The sequence below is a fragment of the Spinacia oleracea genome, chromosome 1, assembly GCF_020520425.1.
Source record: "Spinacia oleracea cultivar Varoflay chromosome 1, BTI_SOV_V1, whole genome shotgun sequence".
Lineage (NCBI taxonomy): Eukaryota > Viridiplantae > Streptophyta > Magnoliopsida > Caryophyllales > Amaranthaceae > Spinacia > Spinacia oleracea.
The window spans coordinates 115,694,741-115,710,193 of NC_079487.1; the positions used below are offsets into that span (position 1 = coordinate 115,694,741).

Here is a 15,453-nt window from a genome sequence, read left to right on the forward strand (position 1 = left end):
AGAGTGGGATAGAGAATCGAACACGTAAAGTATTTGATGTTTTTATTTTTTTAAGTTAAATTATTTATATTAAAGGAGATGACAATCAATGAATGACATTTGTCATCACCACATTGATTTTCTTATCTTTTTGTATAATATATAGATTATAAGATAATCAAATAAAATAACGACACTTGTCATCACTATGTAATCAGATTTGTACATAGTTTGAGGAAAAAATAACATATAAGAATGTTTAAAAATGTAAATCTTGATAAGTTATATTTTTACGGTATATTTTTAGGATGTTTATTTTATCAACAAAATCTAAAGATTTATAATGGCAATCAATAATATTTTCTTTGGGCATATTTTTCCTTAAATAAAACAAATAAATTTTGACTAATATTTTTAATTATTTTTTTAATATATTAAAAGAGAGGCCAATCAATGAGTGACATTTGTCATCACCACATTAATTTCCTCTCTTTTAGTATAATATATAGATTATGGAGTGTTTTTTGGCTTGGGTGCATCCAATGTTAGTTCTTGTAAGATACTATCACATATTCACATGTCCAATCCTTGCCTTATTAGAAGCCTTTTAGTTCCTTTTAGTGGAACCTATCCATCTTATGGATGTATAAATAAGAATATAAAAACTTGTTTCATAAGTTTTTTATTTATTATTAATTGTGAAAAATAGGTTTAATACACTTTGATGTCTTCATTTCCAACAATTCCATGGAGTTTATGATAATTTATGTTAATTGTAGTACTCCCTCCGTCCCAAAATTATTTTCCTGTTTTTCTAAACGAGCGTCCTAAAATTATCTTCCTGTTTCTAATTTTGGTTACTAAGGTCCTCACTTTCTCACGTACTATATTAATTAAAATTGAATTGAAAACCTCACCCATGTACTATATTCTACTTTTCCCATGTACTATATTCTCTTTCACATGTACTTTATTCTACTTTTCCATACAACTCAATCATCATTTGTACTTTATTCCACTTTTTCATGTATTATATTCCACTTTTCTTAAAATCCGTATTTTTGGTCAAACGGGAAGATAATTAAGGGACAGAGCCACAGAGGGAGTATTATGTAAAATTGTGATCTTTAACCCTGCTATTACTTACAGTAACTTGGTAATACCCCAGTTTCCAGACGTCATCATTTGGAGTCGGTAGTTTTTGGCTCACAGGCCTCACACGGTCACACCCAATACCGATTGGCCCATTTGGAGTCAGTAGTGGTAACCTTTATTTTCCACTTCGTGTAAGTCAGAGTCGGTCAGATGTGAGATGTCTATAGCTTAGTTCTAGGTTAGCTGGTTAATTGGAGTCTTGAAGTATAGATCCAAGACCCGAGATCACCGTCTACATTATACATTATTTACGTTTTTGAGGTTTTCTGTACACCAACAAATAATTTGAGCTATTGTGTTTATAGAATTGAACCGGTGTTTGGCAAGGTTACGGTTAGTAATAGAGAAATGTACGTAGTACTACGATAGTAGATTGCATTCAACGTTAGCATTCAACTCGTGACGTATAGATTTACGGAGTATAATATGTATTTGATTTGAGCTTTAAAATGTATAGGGAGTTAAGGACGCAGGGAGTAGTATCAGTAGGGGTTTTCAGAGTGCGGTAGAAACTATACCAAATATTTTGTTTTGCGATGCGGTTTGAGATTTTGACTAAACTGCAGTTTGAAATTTATTTGAAACCAAACCATATCAAAACCCGCAATTTAAATGGTTCAGGCGGCAAACTAGATTAAATCTCAACTTACTTTTATCATTTGGTTTATTTTGAAAAAATAAAGAATAAAATTAATTTAGGGTTACTACTTACTCTAAACATCAGTTATAAATTTATACTTCGTAATTGTCACCAAGTAATAAGAAATTTTAAAGTCAGTTAAAATAAAAACTTTTTTAAAAAAAATGTGGTTAAACCACAAACTGCATCAAACGTAAGAAAACAGTTTTGTTATTTACGGTGCACCAACTCACCAAGTAGGTAGGCTTGACTTGTGTGCTAAATGGCACCAAATCGGACCGTGAATACTCTGTACTAAAGCTGGTAATGGATTGGGTTGGATCGGGTCGAAATAAAGACCTATATAAATAGGTTGAGATTTTTTTCAATTCAACCCTATCTGTTTATTTAAACGGGTTGAGACTTGAGAGTCTCAACTCAACCCGATCCGACTATAAACAGGTTGACCTGAACTTGACCCATTTAAGTTTTTTTTCTCCTATGAGTATAAATTGACTTGACTTTATAATTACAGAGGTGATTCTTTCGAGGCAAATCTCATAGCAAAAACTAATACTCTAATATGTATATGAAATGAATCAAAACCTCAAATAATTATTCAATGTTGAAGGAAAAAATGCTAAATAAAATATTTCAAATAACATTCGACAAATCTATATTACATTCTTGTTGGAACTTGAATAGTTGGTTAAAAGCTAAAAACCCGAAATTAATTTTTTATGCGGGTGGACCTGCTCCAATTAGTTTTATGGGTAAGAGCGGTTGCTTTCGGGTTTAAAATTTCAAGCTAACCCCACCCATTTAGTTAAACGCTTAAGTTGGATTGACCCATTTAACCAAATGGGTTGAAAACCTTAATCCAAACCTTTATTATTGGATTGAATTGGGTCAGCTTTTGCCAGCTCTACCTAGACCCTGATCTAAAGTAATGAAAGGCCCAAATTGGCCCGAAGACATTATATAGAAAACCCCTTGTTGCAGATTTCCCCCGCTTTCTCACTTCAATGAACAAACCCTCTCTTCCCAGCTTAGCTCCACTGTTCATCATGTCTTCAATTCCTTCTTCTCATCCAAACCCTAACCCTAACCCCCAATTTTCCCAGCCTTCAATTTCAATCAAACCAGTCAAATTCAAATGCAAGAAGAACAAGAACATTCCTAATTGGTTAGAGCTTCCTGAGGAAGTTTTGTTTCTGATTTTCTCGAAATTAAACACGATTGACATCATCGAGAATGTTCAGAAATCTTGCATGCTATTCCGCAAGCTCTGTAAATCACCTTCCATGTTCAAGGTCATTGACATGACCCTGGAAGATGCGTATATGGACTTGCCTTATGATCCTAATGTAATGACTCGATTCGCAGTGGATCGTAGTTGTGGTTGTTTGGTTGATATTTATCTGGAGTATGTTTGTAACGACGATACGCTAACGTACATCGTTGACAGGTACATCATTTTGGGATTTTGATTTTTTTTTTTGCTGTTTACTTTAATTTCATTTTTTTACGGGTGATGATAAAGGTCGCAAGTTGCGACAACATTTAGTTGTCGCAATCTTATATGTCGGAGTTTAATTGGTACATATAGGCGCCACGTAAGATATGAGTCATCATAATATTTTTACTATCAATACAAAAATTTTACTATGAAAATATGTAAATAAGGTAATCGATATAAAAAAAGAAATAAATTAAAATATTAAGATTTTTCTACCTTTATTTTAAACATGTATAATAGGATATATAAGTTAAATATTTTAGATTCCAATTTAAATCATGACACATAAGCATGCCATGTCATCATTGTGACACGGCTTAAAGGTCGCATGTTGCGACCTTTATCATTTTCGTTTTTTTACAATTGTTTTCGAGTTTTCACAGTGTTATTTTCAATCAATGTCAATTATCAAGAAATGTGAGAAAATATGGACATATGTTGGCTGGTTTCATTGGTATTTTCGTTGTTGTTAATAAAATCAATTAGGAAGAGTCCATTTCTCTGTGAATTTGCTACTCACTTGTTCCATGCTAACTAAATGTTGTTAAGACTATTATGGAGGCATATGTTACACAAACTCGGGTACCAATATGTAAAGCGCGGGTTCATGTTCAAGTACCGGACTTGTATTTCATGAAAGTTTACCATGATTTAGATCCAAAATGAAAGTATCTATACCCATGTCTTAGTGTCATAGGTGAAGGTTCTGTTTCATATGATTCAGGTGAAGAAGGGGTTCGAGTAACATAATTGGATGCTGTTCTGTTTCAGATAATTGAAGTTATCTTCAATAAATTAAGTGGTCTTGGGAATATGAATGCCTGCACCTTGTAGTCTTGTAGTACAAGATTATATCCCCAAAAGTCCAAAACTGAATCACTGAAATAAGAGTATTGAATTGATATTTGTCTATTTTGTTCAGAACTTCAGAAGGTAACTTAAGAGTTTGTAATAAACCTTGAAGTGAAATTCTCAAGTTGCTTGGTACCTTGTTTATTGATTATTGTTATTGCCTACAGCTAGCTCGGGACATGAAAATGTTTTTTTTTTGGTGAAGTAAGCAAACATTGTATTACCCAATAAAAACATTTACAACCTAACACCTTTAAGGAGCACATGAAAAAGTTTAGATACTAGTGTAGTATCTACGAGTTGGATTTTTGTTGAGTGAATTTCACATTTATAGCTTTAACCTGTTATTGAATCTGTATTATTTTTTCCCAATAGGTCGAAGAATCTTAAGCATCTGCGACTTGGGCACTATATCGATGTTTCTGATGAAGGACTCATTGAAGCTGTAAAAAAGCTCCCATTGCTCGAGGGAGTAGAGCTTATTCTGTGTAGTTACTCTGTGGATACTGTTGAAGCTATTGGCCGAACCTGTCCTTCATTGAAATCATTCAGCCTAAATGCAGTTGGGTCTAGTGATCGTAAGCTAGCTTGCAACGAGGAAGCATTGGCTATTGCTAAAAATATGCCTAATCTGCGAAATCTTCAACTAATTGGGAACCATATGACAAATGAAGGGTTGAAAGAAATTCTTGATGGATGTCCTCTTCTTGAATCCCTTGATTTACGCGCATGTTTCCTGGTTGATTTATCGGGAGACTTGGGTAAAAGATGTGAACTGATCAAGAACCTGCGATTGCCATTTGACTCCACTGCAGATTATGACCATGAAGCTTATGAAGATCACCTTGCTGACAAGTGGAGGGGCCAACAGAATGATTATGACTCTGGTTTTGGTTTCTAACCAAGCAGCCAGGACAGATTTTCGGACGTGTTGAGGATAAATATAACATATCCTGATTACTGTGTGATGATTTCCTGATCTGTTTGCTTTGCTGGTGATGACTCCCATGGACTGTGAATCTTATGACTGATTTGGTAGCTCCTTTTTAACTCTTCGGATCTACAATCGTACGTGTTTCCCCCTTTGTCTCGGGTTCATTTTGCCTTTGTTGCATCCGAGTGTTGTTTCAGTCCCATTTGGTCTTGGCTGTTGAATTTACAATTGTGTTTACCGGTTTGTCTCGGCTTGATTTTGCCTTGGTTGCATCCAACGTATCACGTATGTAACATCCTCTTTTTTTCTGGGTAACTGACAGAGTGACAGTTGATTGCTTGTGACCACCTGCTTACTATGCCTAGTCGGAGTAACTGTGTATTCCGTAAGATACAATATTTCCGACCTGACCTTTTCCGAAACTTTGTAGAATTGTCCCTGATAATGAATTTATATTATACACATTTATAGCATGATTTAAGAGTTCCATAAATTCCTCTTTTATTCAATTTACTATTAAAATTTTGCTTAAACAATACTAATTGCACAAATTCTTATTTATGAGTGTTGTATACTCTCTCCGTATTTATTTAAGGGATACACTTGTTTTTTCCAGGTCATATTTATTTAAGAGATATACTTGTCATGTTTAGTAACTTATCAACCCCACCATCTAATTAAATAATACATCTAATTTACCTTATGAACCATCATCCTATTAAACAAATAATTTCATAAACTCATTCCACCTCCCACCCTACCAAAATGACATGATCCCCACTTGTTTACTTATTTTTAATTAGGTGGCAATCACAAACATTATGTTACCATAGAGAATATTTTTAATTAATGCTATTTGGGAGATTTGACAAATATTTTGCTACCATTGAGATTTTGCAAGAGTTCATTGCTACCAAAGAGAATCTCCCTAAATATTATTACATGAAAAATATAAATGGCAACTAATGAATGCAATATACAAAAGGTCTTGCGCGCATAAGGTGTTCAATAAATTTATTGTACACCAAAATAACTTTTATGCAGTTTTTTATAACTTCAACTATATTATAAAAAGAAAGTTGATAGATAAACATTTTTAAGTGTTGAATGATTAACTTTATACTTCCTCCGTCTTTTAATACTTGCAACGTTTGGACTTTTGTCACTATTCATATAATCTACTTTGACTATTCGTAGTGTTTTTTATATAATATAAAACATAGTCATGTGGGATCTTGTTAGATTCGTATCAATGTGTATTTTCAAAATATCAACTTTTTATAATTTTTGCATAAACAAAATATAAGAAATATATGATCAAAGTTGTGCATCGGCATTCGTGAAACTAACAAACGTTGTGAGTATTAAAAGACGAAGGAAGTACATTATTAGTGATTTGAAGAAACTTTTTATATTTAAATGAAAAAAATTATCACTAAAAAAAAATAACTTTTACATATATAAACATAACTTTTAAGCATTTTGAGTCAACTTTTAATCCGGTGTACCACTTGTAAATAAGAATTTGTGGGCAGTATAAGAAATTGTAACATGGAAACATAAAATCTATCAAATCCTGTTCTAATGCCTCATCAATTCATCATATAGCTTACTCCTCTTCAACGATCCTTCCCTTCTCACTGACATAGATACCGTCAAGAAACTTCCTGATATCCTTATTCTTGACATGGCATTTCTGCACAACAGAAAAGCAGAAATTAGATATCTTGTAAAACAAACAGCACCACGAGTAGAGTGATCAATGAAATCCCAAAAAGTACCTGGTTAATTAGGGCAGCAGATCGAGAAACAAGCTCGATATCACTTCCGTCTAAGACGAGCTCATCCTTGACCTTCTCGGATCTCAATATTGAAACTCCCTCCAACATATCAACCTTCCTTACCTGGAAAGGATAAATAATCACCAGCACAGATCAATACTCCACAAATTAAACAACTTGTAAATAACAGAAAAATAAAATCACCACAACCATCAAAAGAATATACCAAGTATATTACTGAGAAAATATAGCAATGGGGTTCAAGAGGGCATCACAAAGGTAAAGTAAATATAAGAAGAAAAATAAAAGCTTAGGCAACTAGAACTGGACAAAGGTGAATCCCTAACAAAAATACCAGGACTATGGAACATAAATAACAAAACAGAAACCATCATAAAACCAGACATTTTTAATCACCATCCCTCCTGTATAAAAACTCCAACAGTCAATTTTTTTGAAATAGAACCTAAGACTGCTGAATCTGATTTTCACAGGTTCCAGCAAACCACCCGCATAGCATACTTTTCAGATACGCTATAAAAAAAAATAAAAAAAAATAAAAAAAAGTTTCCCAAGTAAGTCACTGAACCAATTAGCACAAGTGGGATGTCTTAACAAGAGGCACAAGTATAATCATCAATGAAAAGAGTAAGCACACTATGAAACTCATGCCTCATTGGCAGACGAAACGTTGCAGGCCAACGAATGTTACAACAAGATCAAAGCAACACTACATTGTACGGAGTAACTCATACACCAACTTACACACAATTAAGAACATCCATCACTACTACAGTAACTCAATGGAAATGCAGCTTGGAAAAAGAGGCACAGATCAATACAATCATGTGCACTGGGCCAAATTTAGCAACCACCAAACTAGTGTCAAATAATCTATGACCACAGTAGCATTAAAATATGAGATCAACACAATCACCAAAACCACAACCCTGCTATTGGTCTATTTGTCAACCAAAATACAACAAGTTCGTAGCAAAATATATCAGTAGATAATCCACTGCCATTTTACAGGTAACCAGAACTAGATCAAAAATCACAACACTAATAAACATTGCAAATGAAAGTCACTGCCAATATAAATTTAAGCAGCAAAAACATTCTTTTTTAAGATTTACTTTCTCTTCCGATTATCAAAACAAACTAACAGCAGATTACTCCCAAAACCAAATTAAGAAAAAACCTATACAAAACCAAACGCACCACACAAACATCATAATTTCAATGATACAAACAAATTTGGGGTTAAATTCTTATATTAAATAACTCTTGGAAAATCCCCAAAAGTCCAGTCCTTTTGTTTGGCAGAATCAATTAAACACATCAGAAATCGAGGAACTCTATGCCTCAAGTGGCTCGTATTAGTAACCATTAATTTGGTATTGGTACTGAGATTAATTTGGTATTGGTACTGAGACTGATATGGCATTGATATACTAATCATTTGCGTTTTTGGTAGTGAAATATTATGTGTTGGTACAAAAAATAGTTGTACGGAAAAAAGCCACTTGAGGTTTAGCATTCCTCCCAGAAATCCATAACTATCACTGAACAAAACATATATTCAGAGGAAAACGAGCATTTACAAAGATTGAATCAATAAGATAAAGATGAAATACAACTGAAACAATTAAATGGCAATCAATAATTTACTCATAAATTAAGAGTGTGAGAGATAGATAGAGAAAATTACCCTCTTCTCGCCAAGAAAGTTACGGATCTCAATGCTCTTGTTAGAGTTAGTAATACTAGCATTGATGGGAAAATGAGCGTACACCATCCTCATTTTGTAGCGGTAACCCTTGGTAACACCAGTAATAAGATTCTCAATGTGAGAGATAGCAGTACGGATGGAAGCGGAGGTCTTCCTGGTTCCAAACCAAGAATCAATGTTCAACTTCTTCTTCCCTTCTTCATCAGTAACAAGCTCGAAATCCAGGTTGAGATGCTTGAAGTTGCGGGAGAGAGTACCCCTTGGACCTGAAACGACGATGATCTTGGCGTCGACCTTTATGTCGATCCCTTCGGGATTTCCATGGAGTCGGAGGAACGTACGAGCTTCATTGTTGATGGTGGATTCTCTCTCCTACGGTTTCAGGGGAGGTAGGGTTTGATGAAGAACAAGAACGGGGGGAGTATGATTTGTGTGTGTGTCTTTTTTTTTTTTTTTTTTTTTAATTTATTTACTTTCCCGTCCCTAACATATTGCTCTAACGGGTCGTTTGGTAGGAGAGGGGGATGGGGATAAGGATATAAATTGGGATGGGGATAGGGAATTTATCATAGGGAATTCATTAAGGGGCCGTTTGGTTGGAGAAGGGGAAAGGGAAAGAGAATGAGAATGGGAATCAAGGAGAATGGAATGAAAACCCTTTGTTTAAGAATGTTGTTTGGTTTGTCCATTCTTCTCCCCTCTCTCTCCTAAGTAAGATAATAAATAATAAATAATAAATAATAAATAATAAATAATAAATAATAAATAATAAATATTTATTATTTATTATTTATTATTTATTATTCATTATTGATTATTAATTATTAATTATTAATTACTAATTACTAATCACTAATCACTAATCACTAATTATTAATTATTAATTATTAATTATTAATTATTAATTATTAATTATTAATTATTAATTATTAATTATTAATTATTATTAATTATTAATTATTAATTATTAATTATTAATTATTAATTATTAATTATTAATTATTAATTATTAATTATTAATTATTAATTATTAATTATTAATTATTAATTATTAATTATTAATTATTAATTATTAATTATTAATTATTAATTATTAATTATTATTATTAAATAGAAAAAAAGTGTTGCTTGCTCGAGAGGTTTTCGGGAGATTCTCTCTCCTCGACCGCCATGGCTAGACCTCGAGGCAGACCTCCAAAGGTTACGAATGCGCAACCTGGAACCAACACTAACAAGCCATTAACACGTGCAAGCTCGAAGAACTCCATGAACACAACAATGGTGGGTGATGACAACATTTCTGAAATTTCTGCGGAATACCCAGATGATGAGATTGCGATTGAACCAACAATTTACACTCCACGTTCTAGTTTGGCTGCGCTACAGCAACGATCACAGGTTCGTTCGGATTTTAACGCGTGGATCAATGGTCTTAGTCAAGGTAAGGATGTGCGAACCCACTTTCGATCACACCCTTCCCCTGTTTTGAATATGAGTAATACTATGAACACTGTGATTGGTTTGAATGATAATGAGAACAATAGTATGCCTGCTCCATTGATTAATCATGATGATGCGGTTACCCCTGTTCAAATTGATTTGGAGGACATTGAAGAAGAGGTGCAATACTGGAATTCAGCCCTGGTTTGTTACATTTTGGGGGCTAATCCACCACAAAATGTTATGGAAGGGTATGTGCATCGAGTATGGGGGAAACTAGGGGTGGACAAGGTCTCATTGGTGGGGAAGGGGATTTTCTTGGTCCGTTTTCTTACAATGGAGAATTGTCACAAGGTTTTAAATGGAGGCCCTCAATTCTTTGATTCCAAACCCTTGGTTATCAAAGCTTGGACACCAGAAATCAATTATGCTAAAGAACCTGTTAAAAAGTTACCCCTATGGATCAAGTTGCCTGGGTTGAATGTGAAATACTGGGGGGAGAAAAGCTTATTCAAAATTGCTGGTCAAGTAGGTAGTGCAATTAAGGTAGATCAAGCTACAAAAAATCGTGATAAGCTGATGTTTGCTAAAGTGTTGGTGGAAGTTACTTTAGAACAAACCTACCCTAACACAATATATTTTGTGAATGAAGAAGGGTCCACAGTTGCTCAAACTGTGGATTATGATTGGCTACCTGTCAGTTGTTCTGTTTGCAAGGGTATTGGTCACACTCAAGTGCAATGCAAAAACAAAGGAACCAAGAACACCAAGAAAATGTGGGTTCCTAAGCAGGTGGCACCTGTTGTTCACACTGTTAGGAAGCCTACTAATGATCAACCAGTAAATGAGGTGATTGTGGAAACCAATGTCTTGGAGGGGTTCACTCAGGCTGTAGGTTTCAGCAAACACAGGGGGCAACAACTTAAACCTGTGGTTACTAGGAACTCTTTTCACTTGCTCTCTGCAGAGAAGGGTGAAACTGATGTTGAGAATGATACTGACACTGAGTATGATGAGTCAGATGATGAGAGTGTTGAATTAGGCAAGGGATTGACGTCCCTTCAGCCTAATAGATAGTGTTCTTTGTTGGAATGTGAGAGGTCTAAACAGAATAGATAAGCAGAATGAGGTGAGGAAGCTTATAGCTACCCACCAAGTGAAACTGTTTAGCCTCTTGGAAACTAGGGTGAAGGCTGCTAAGTTGGGTGCTCTGTATTTAAATCTTTGCCCCAACTGGTGCTTCACCACGAATATCAGCTGTCATCAAAATGGTAGGATTCTGATTGCATGGGATCCTGATTCTTTTGAAGTGGATATCATACATATGAGCAACCAGTTGATTCATTGTCATATAGTCACTAAAGGGTCTGGTGTGGGTTTCTATGGCACTTTTGTATATGGGTTTCACTTTCCCAAAGATAGGGAGCCTCTATGGGACAGCCTTAAGAGTATTGCAAGCATGTGCAATGACCCTTGGGTTGTGATGGGAGACTTTAATGCAGTCATGGAGCTGGAAGACAGAATTGGATCAACAGTCAGACTCAATGAAATTCAACCCATGAGTAACTGCATGAGCTTGTGTAATTTATCTGTCATCAAAACTGTGGGAAGGCATTTTACTTGGAATAATAAACAGGAGGGAGCAAATAGAGTGTTCTCCAGGATTGATAGAGTTCTAAGCAACACAAAATGGAGTGATATATATTTTTGAAACTGCTGAGGCTGCCTACTTAGATGAAGCCACTTTTGATCATTGCCCAATGATTCTCAGGTGTTATAAGGCTGGCTGTGTGAAGAGACCATTTAGATTCTTCAATATGTGGGTCAATGCTACTAACTTCATGGAGTTAGTTGAATCAACTTGGGGCAAATATGTCTATGGTTGCCATATGTTTAGAATTGTTCAGAAACTCAAGTGGTTGAAGCCAGTACTGAAAGCTCTTAATGGTCAAGGTTTTAACAACCTTGAAACTGAAAAGATTAGACTCCACCATGAACTGTTGCAAGCACAGCAGGCTCTCCATTTGGACCCCTACAATGTCACCCTAGCTACTGCAGAAAAACAAGTGGCTACTCACTATGCTAGTGCCCACAAGAACTATCTTTCTTATTTACAGCAGACAGCTAAAATTCACTGGTTGAAAGTAGGGGATGAAAACACTAGGGCTTTCCATCAAAGTATCAAACACAGGAGGAAAAGAAACAAGATTAACTCTATCCAAACTGAAAAGGGTGATTGGATTAGAGATGAAAAAGGCATACACCATGCTTTCACTCAGTACTATGGTGATCTGTTTGGTCAAAGTTCTGAACAAAGAACTCCTGTCAACTCTGTAATTATAGACACTGGCCCAAGATTAACTGATACTCACAAGGAAAGTCTACAATGCAGGTTCACTCATGTTGATATCAAGAGGGTTCTTGATTCCATTCCAAATGACAAGGCACCAGGAATGGATGGCTATAGCAGTTTATTCTTCAAAACTGCTTGGCCTGTGGTGAAAGATGACATCACCAGAGCCATTAATGACTTCTTCTCTACAGGGAAAATGCTCAAGGAGATCAATGTTACAAGCATCACTCTGGTTCCAAAAGTGTCTGTTCCTAGTACTGTGGGGGATTTCAGACCCATTGCCTGTTGCTCTGTGATTTATAAGTGTATCTCAAAACTTATGTGTGAAAAGCTTAATGCTGTGCTTCCTGATATTATCTCACACAATCAAGGGGCTTTTGTTGCTGGAAGATCAATCCTTCACAATGTTCTTGTCTGTCAAGATATTGTGAAAATCTACAGAAAAAGTCAGAAACAACTGGGATGCCTCATGAAACTTGACCTCAGGAAAGCTTATGATACAGTAGCATGGGATTTTATCAAAGAGATGATGACTGAACTGGGTTTTCCTACTCACTTTATTGGCTTGATCATGACTTGTCTTTCCACAACTCAATACTCTTTAATGATCAATGGTGCTCCTAGTAAGTTAATTCAACCCCAGAGAGGCCTTAGACAAGGGGACCCTCTCTCTCCTTTGTTGTTTACTTTGTGCATGGAGTACTTCTCCAGAGCTATGAAAGCTGTAGGGAATCATCCTGATTTCCATTATCACCCAAGATGCAGAAGCATGAGACTCAACCATTTGTGTTTTGCAGATGATTTGCTAATGTTCTGCAAGGGCACCCCTGCAGTTGTTCAGCTCATGTTGGATGGTTTTAATTGTTTCTCTAGTACCACAGGCTTGCAAGTCAATCCAAAAAAGTCCTCTATTTTCTGCTGTGGGATGAACTCTCAACTCCAAGATAACATAGTGAAGCTTTCAGGTTTCAATGTGGGGTCTATTCCTTTCACCTATCTGGGTGTTCCCATCAGTGCTAAGAAATTGAGAGGGGCTGAGTGTGATGTTCTCATTGACAAAATGGTGGCAAGAATTAAGATCTGGAGCTCCAGGCATATCTCTTTTGCTGGTAGAATGCAGCTTGTCAATTCTGTTCTAATGAGTATCAGTGTTTATTGGTCTCAAATCTTCCTTTTTCCAGGGGCTGTTCTAAAGAAAATTAATGCAATATGCAGATCCTATCTGTGGTTTGGGACTTATGCTGACAACAGACCAGGTGCTGTAGCTTGGGACAAGTTGTGTTGTGCAAAAAGTGAGGGGGGTCTAGGTTTTAGAAATCTGGTTCTATGGAACCAAGTAGCTATTGGCAAACAAGCTTGGGCAATCTCTAAGAAAGAGGATAATCTGTGGGTTAAGTGGGTACATGCCATGTATGTGAAAGATAGAAATTGGGTTCAGTACACAGCCCCAATCACTGCAAGTTGGGCTGTGAAAATTGTTTCTAAAGTAAAGAACATGTTCAATGGGAAACTCCAATCCCATGATTGGCTCACTGTCAGCAAGTATGCCATTAAGGGAATGTATCAAAACCTGAGTGAGGTTCAAACCAAAACCCACTGGGCTAAACAGGTGTGGAACAGATACAGTGTTCCCAGACATAGGTTCACTATGTGGTTAGCTAGCCAAGACAGATTGAAGACAAGGGCTAGATTGGTTAAGGTTGGTATTGGTAATGACAGTCAGTGTGCTGTTTGTTGTTGCTCAGAAGAAACAATTACTCATCTGTACTTTGGGTGTGCTTATAGTGCTAGTTGCAAGGCTATGGTGTTCCAATGGTTAGGCCTTTCTGACCATAGGGGTGATCTCCATAGAACGCTGATTTGGCTGAGAAGACAAGGCACAAGCAAGTTCAGAAAACAGGTGATCTATGCTGCATATGCAGGCCTAATTTATCACCTATGGAGAGCTAGGAATCATGCAGTGTGGGATGCTGTGGTGCCTACTGTGTTGCAAACAGTTAAGCAAGTCAAGATGGACACCAAAGGTCGAATTCAACAGCTGATTGGGAAGAAAGTTAAAGCTTCTGATGTTGAGTGGTTTAGTGCTTTGTGATGGCAGATTTTGTTTTTAGTCTGTTTCTCTAAGTCGTGTTAGGCTTGCTAACCCTGTTTGTTTGCTTGCCTTTGCTTAGGCAAGCTTGGTTGTAAATCTGTGTTTTGGTGATCAATAAAAATATCTTATTTGCCTTGCCAAAAAAAAAAAAAAAATATTAATTATTAATTATTAATTATTAATTATTAATTATTAATTATTAATTATTAATTATTAATTATTAATTATTAATTATTAATTATTAATTATTAATTATTAATTATTAATTATTAATTATTAATTATTAATTATTAATTATTAATTATTAATTATTAATTATTAATTATTAATTATTAATTATTAATTATTAATTATTAATTATTAATTATTAATTATTAATTATTAATTATTAATTATTAATTATTAATTATTAATTATTAATTATTAATTATAATTATTAATTATTAATTATTAATTATTAATTATTAATTATTAATTATTAATTATTAATTATTAATTATTAATTATTAATATATTAATTAATTATTAATTATTAATTATTAATATTAATTATTAATTATTAATTATTAATTATTAATTATTAATTATTAATTATTAATTATTAATTATTATTATTAATTATTAATTATTAATTATTAATTATTAATTATTAATTATTAATTATTAATTATTATTAATTATTAATTATTAATATTAATTATAATTATTAATTATTATTATAATTATTAATTATTAATTATTAATTATTAATTATTAATTATTAATATTAATTATTAATTATTAATTATTCATTATTAATTATTATTATTAATTATCTAATTATTAATTATTAATTATTAATTATTAATTATAAATTATTAATATTAATATTACTATTATAATTACAATTACTAATTATTAATTATTAATTATTAATTATTAATATTAATTATTAATATTAATTACTATTTTAATTATTAATTATTAATTATTAATTATTAATTATTAATTATTAATT

General features: G+C 33.9%; 3 protein-coding genes across 3 annotated transcripts; 2 read left to right on the top strand and 1 right to left on the bottom strand.

The window, feature by feature from the left end:
- The first annotated feature begins 2,724 nt into the window (after positions 1-2,724).
- Positions 2,725-5,155, top strand: LOC110801625 (putative F-box/LRR-repeat protein 23). The gene is made up of 2 exons (XM_022006994.2): positions 2,725-3,221; positions 4,500-5,155. The coding sequence occupies exons 1-2, from the start codon at positions 2,779-2,781 to the stop codon at positions 5,023-5,025; spliced, it is 969 nt and encodes a 322-aa protein (XP_021862686.2). The 5' UTR covers positions 2,725-2,778; the 3' UTR covers positions 5,026-5,155.
- A 1,339-nt stretch (positions 5,156-6,494) lies between these two features.
- On the bottom strand, positions 6,495-9,028 carry LOC110801641 (60S ribosomal protein L9-like). The gene is given in 4 exon segments (XM_022007013.2): positions 6,495-6,754; positions 6,840-6,962; positions 8,551-8,882; positions 8,885-9,028. Coding segments are annotated over 4 exon segments (579 nt in total). The 5' UTR covers positions 8,922-9,028; the 3' UTR covers positions 6,495-6,667.
- Positions 9,029-9,741: 713 nt separating this feature from the next.
- On the top strand, positions 9,742-14,456 carry LOC130465629 (uncharacterized). The gene is made up of 3 exons (XM_056834465.1): positions 9,742-11,053; positions 11,112-11,622; positions 11,783-14,456. Exons 1-3 carry the CDS (start codon positions 9,742-9,744, stop codon positions 14,454-14,456), a joined length of 4,497 nt encoding a protein of 1,498 aa, XP_056690443.1.
- Positions 14,457-15,453: the final 997 nt, after the last annotated feature.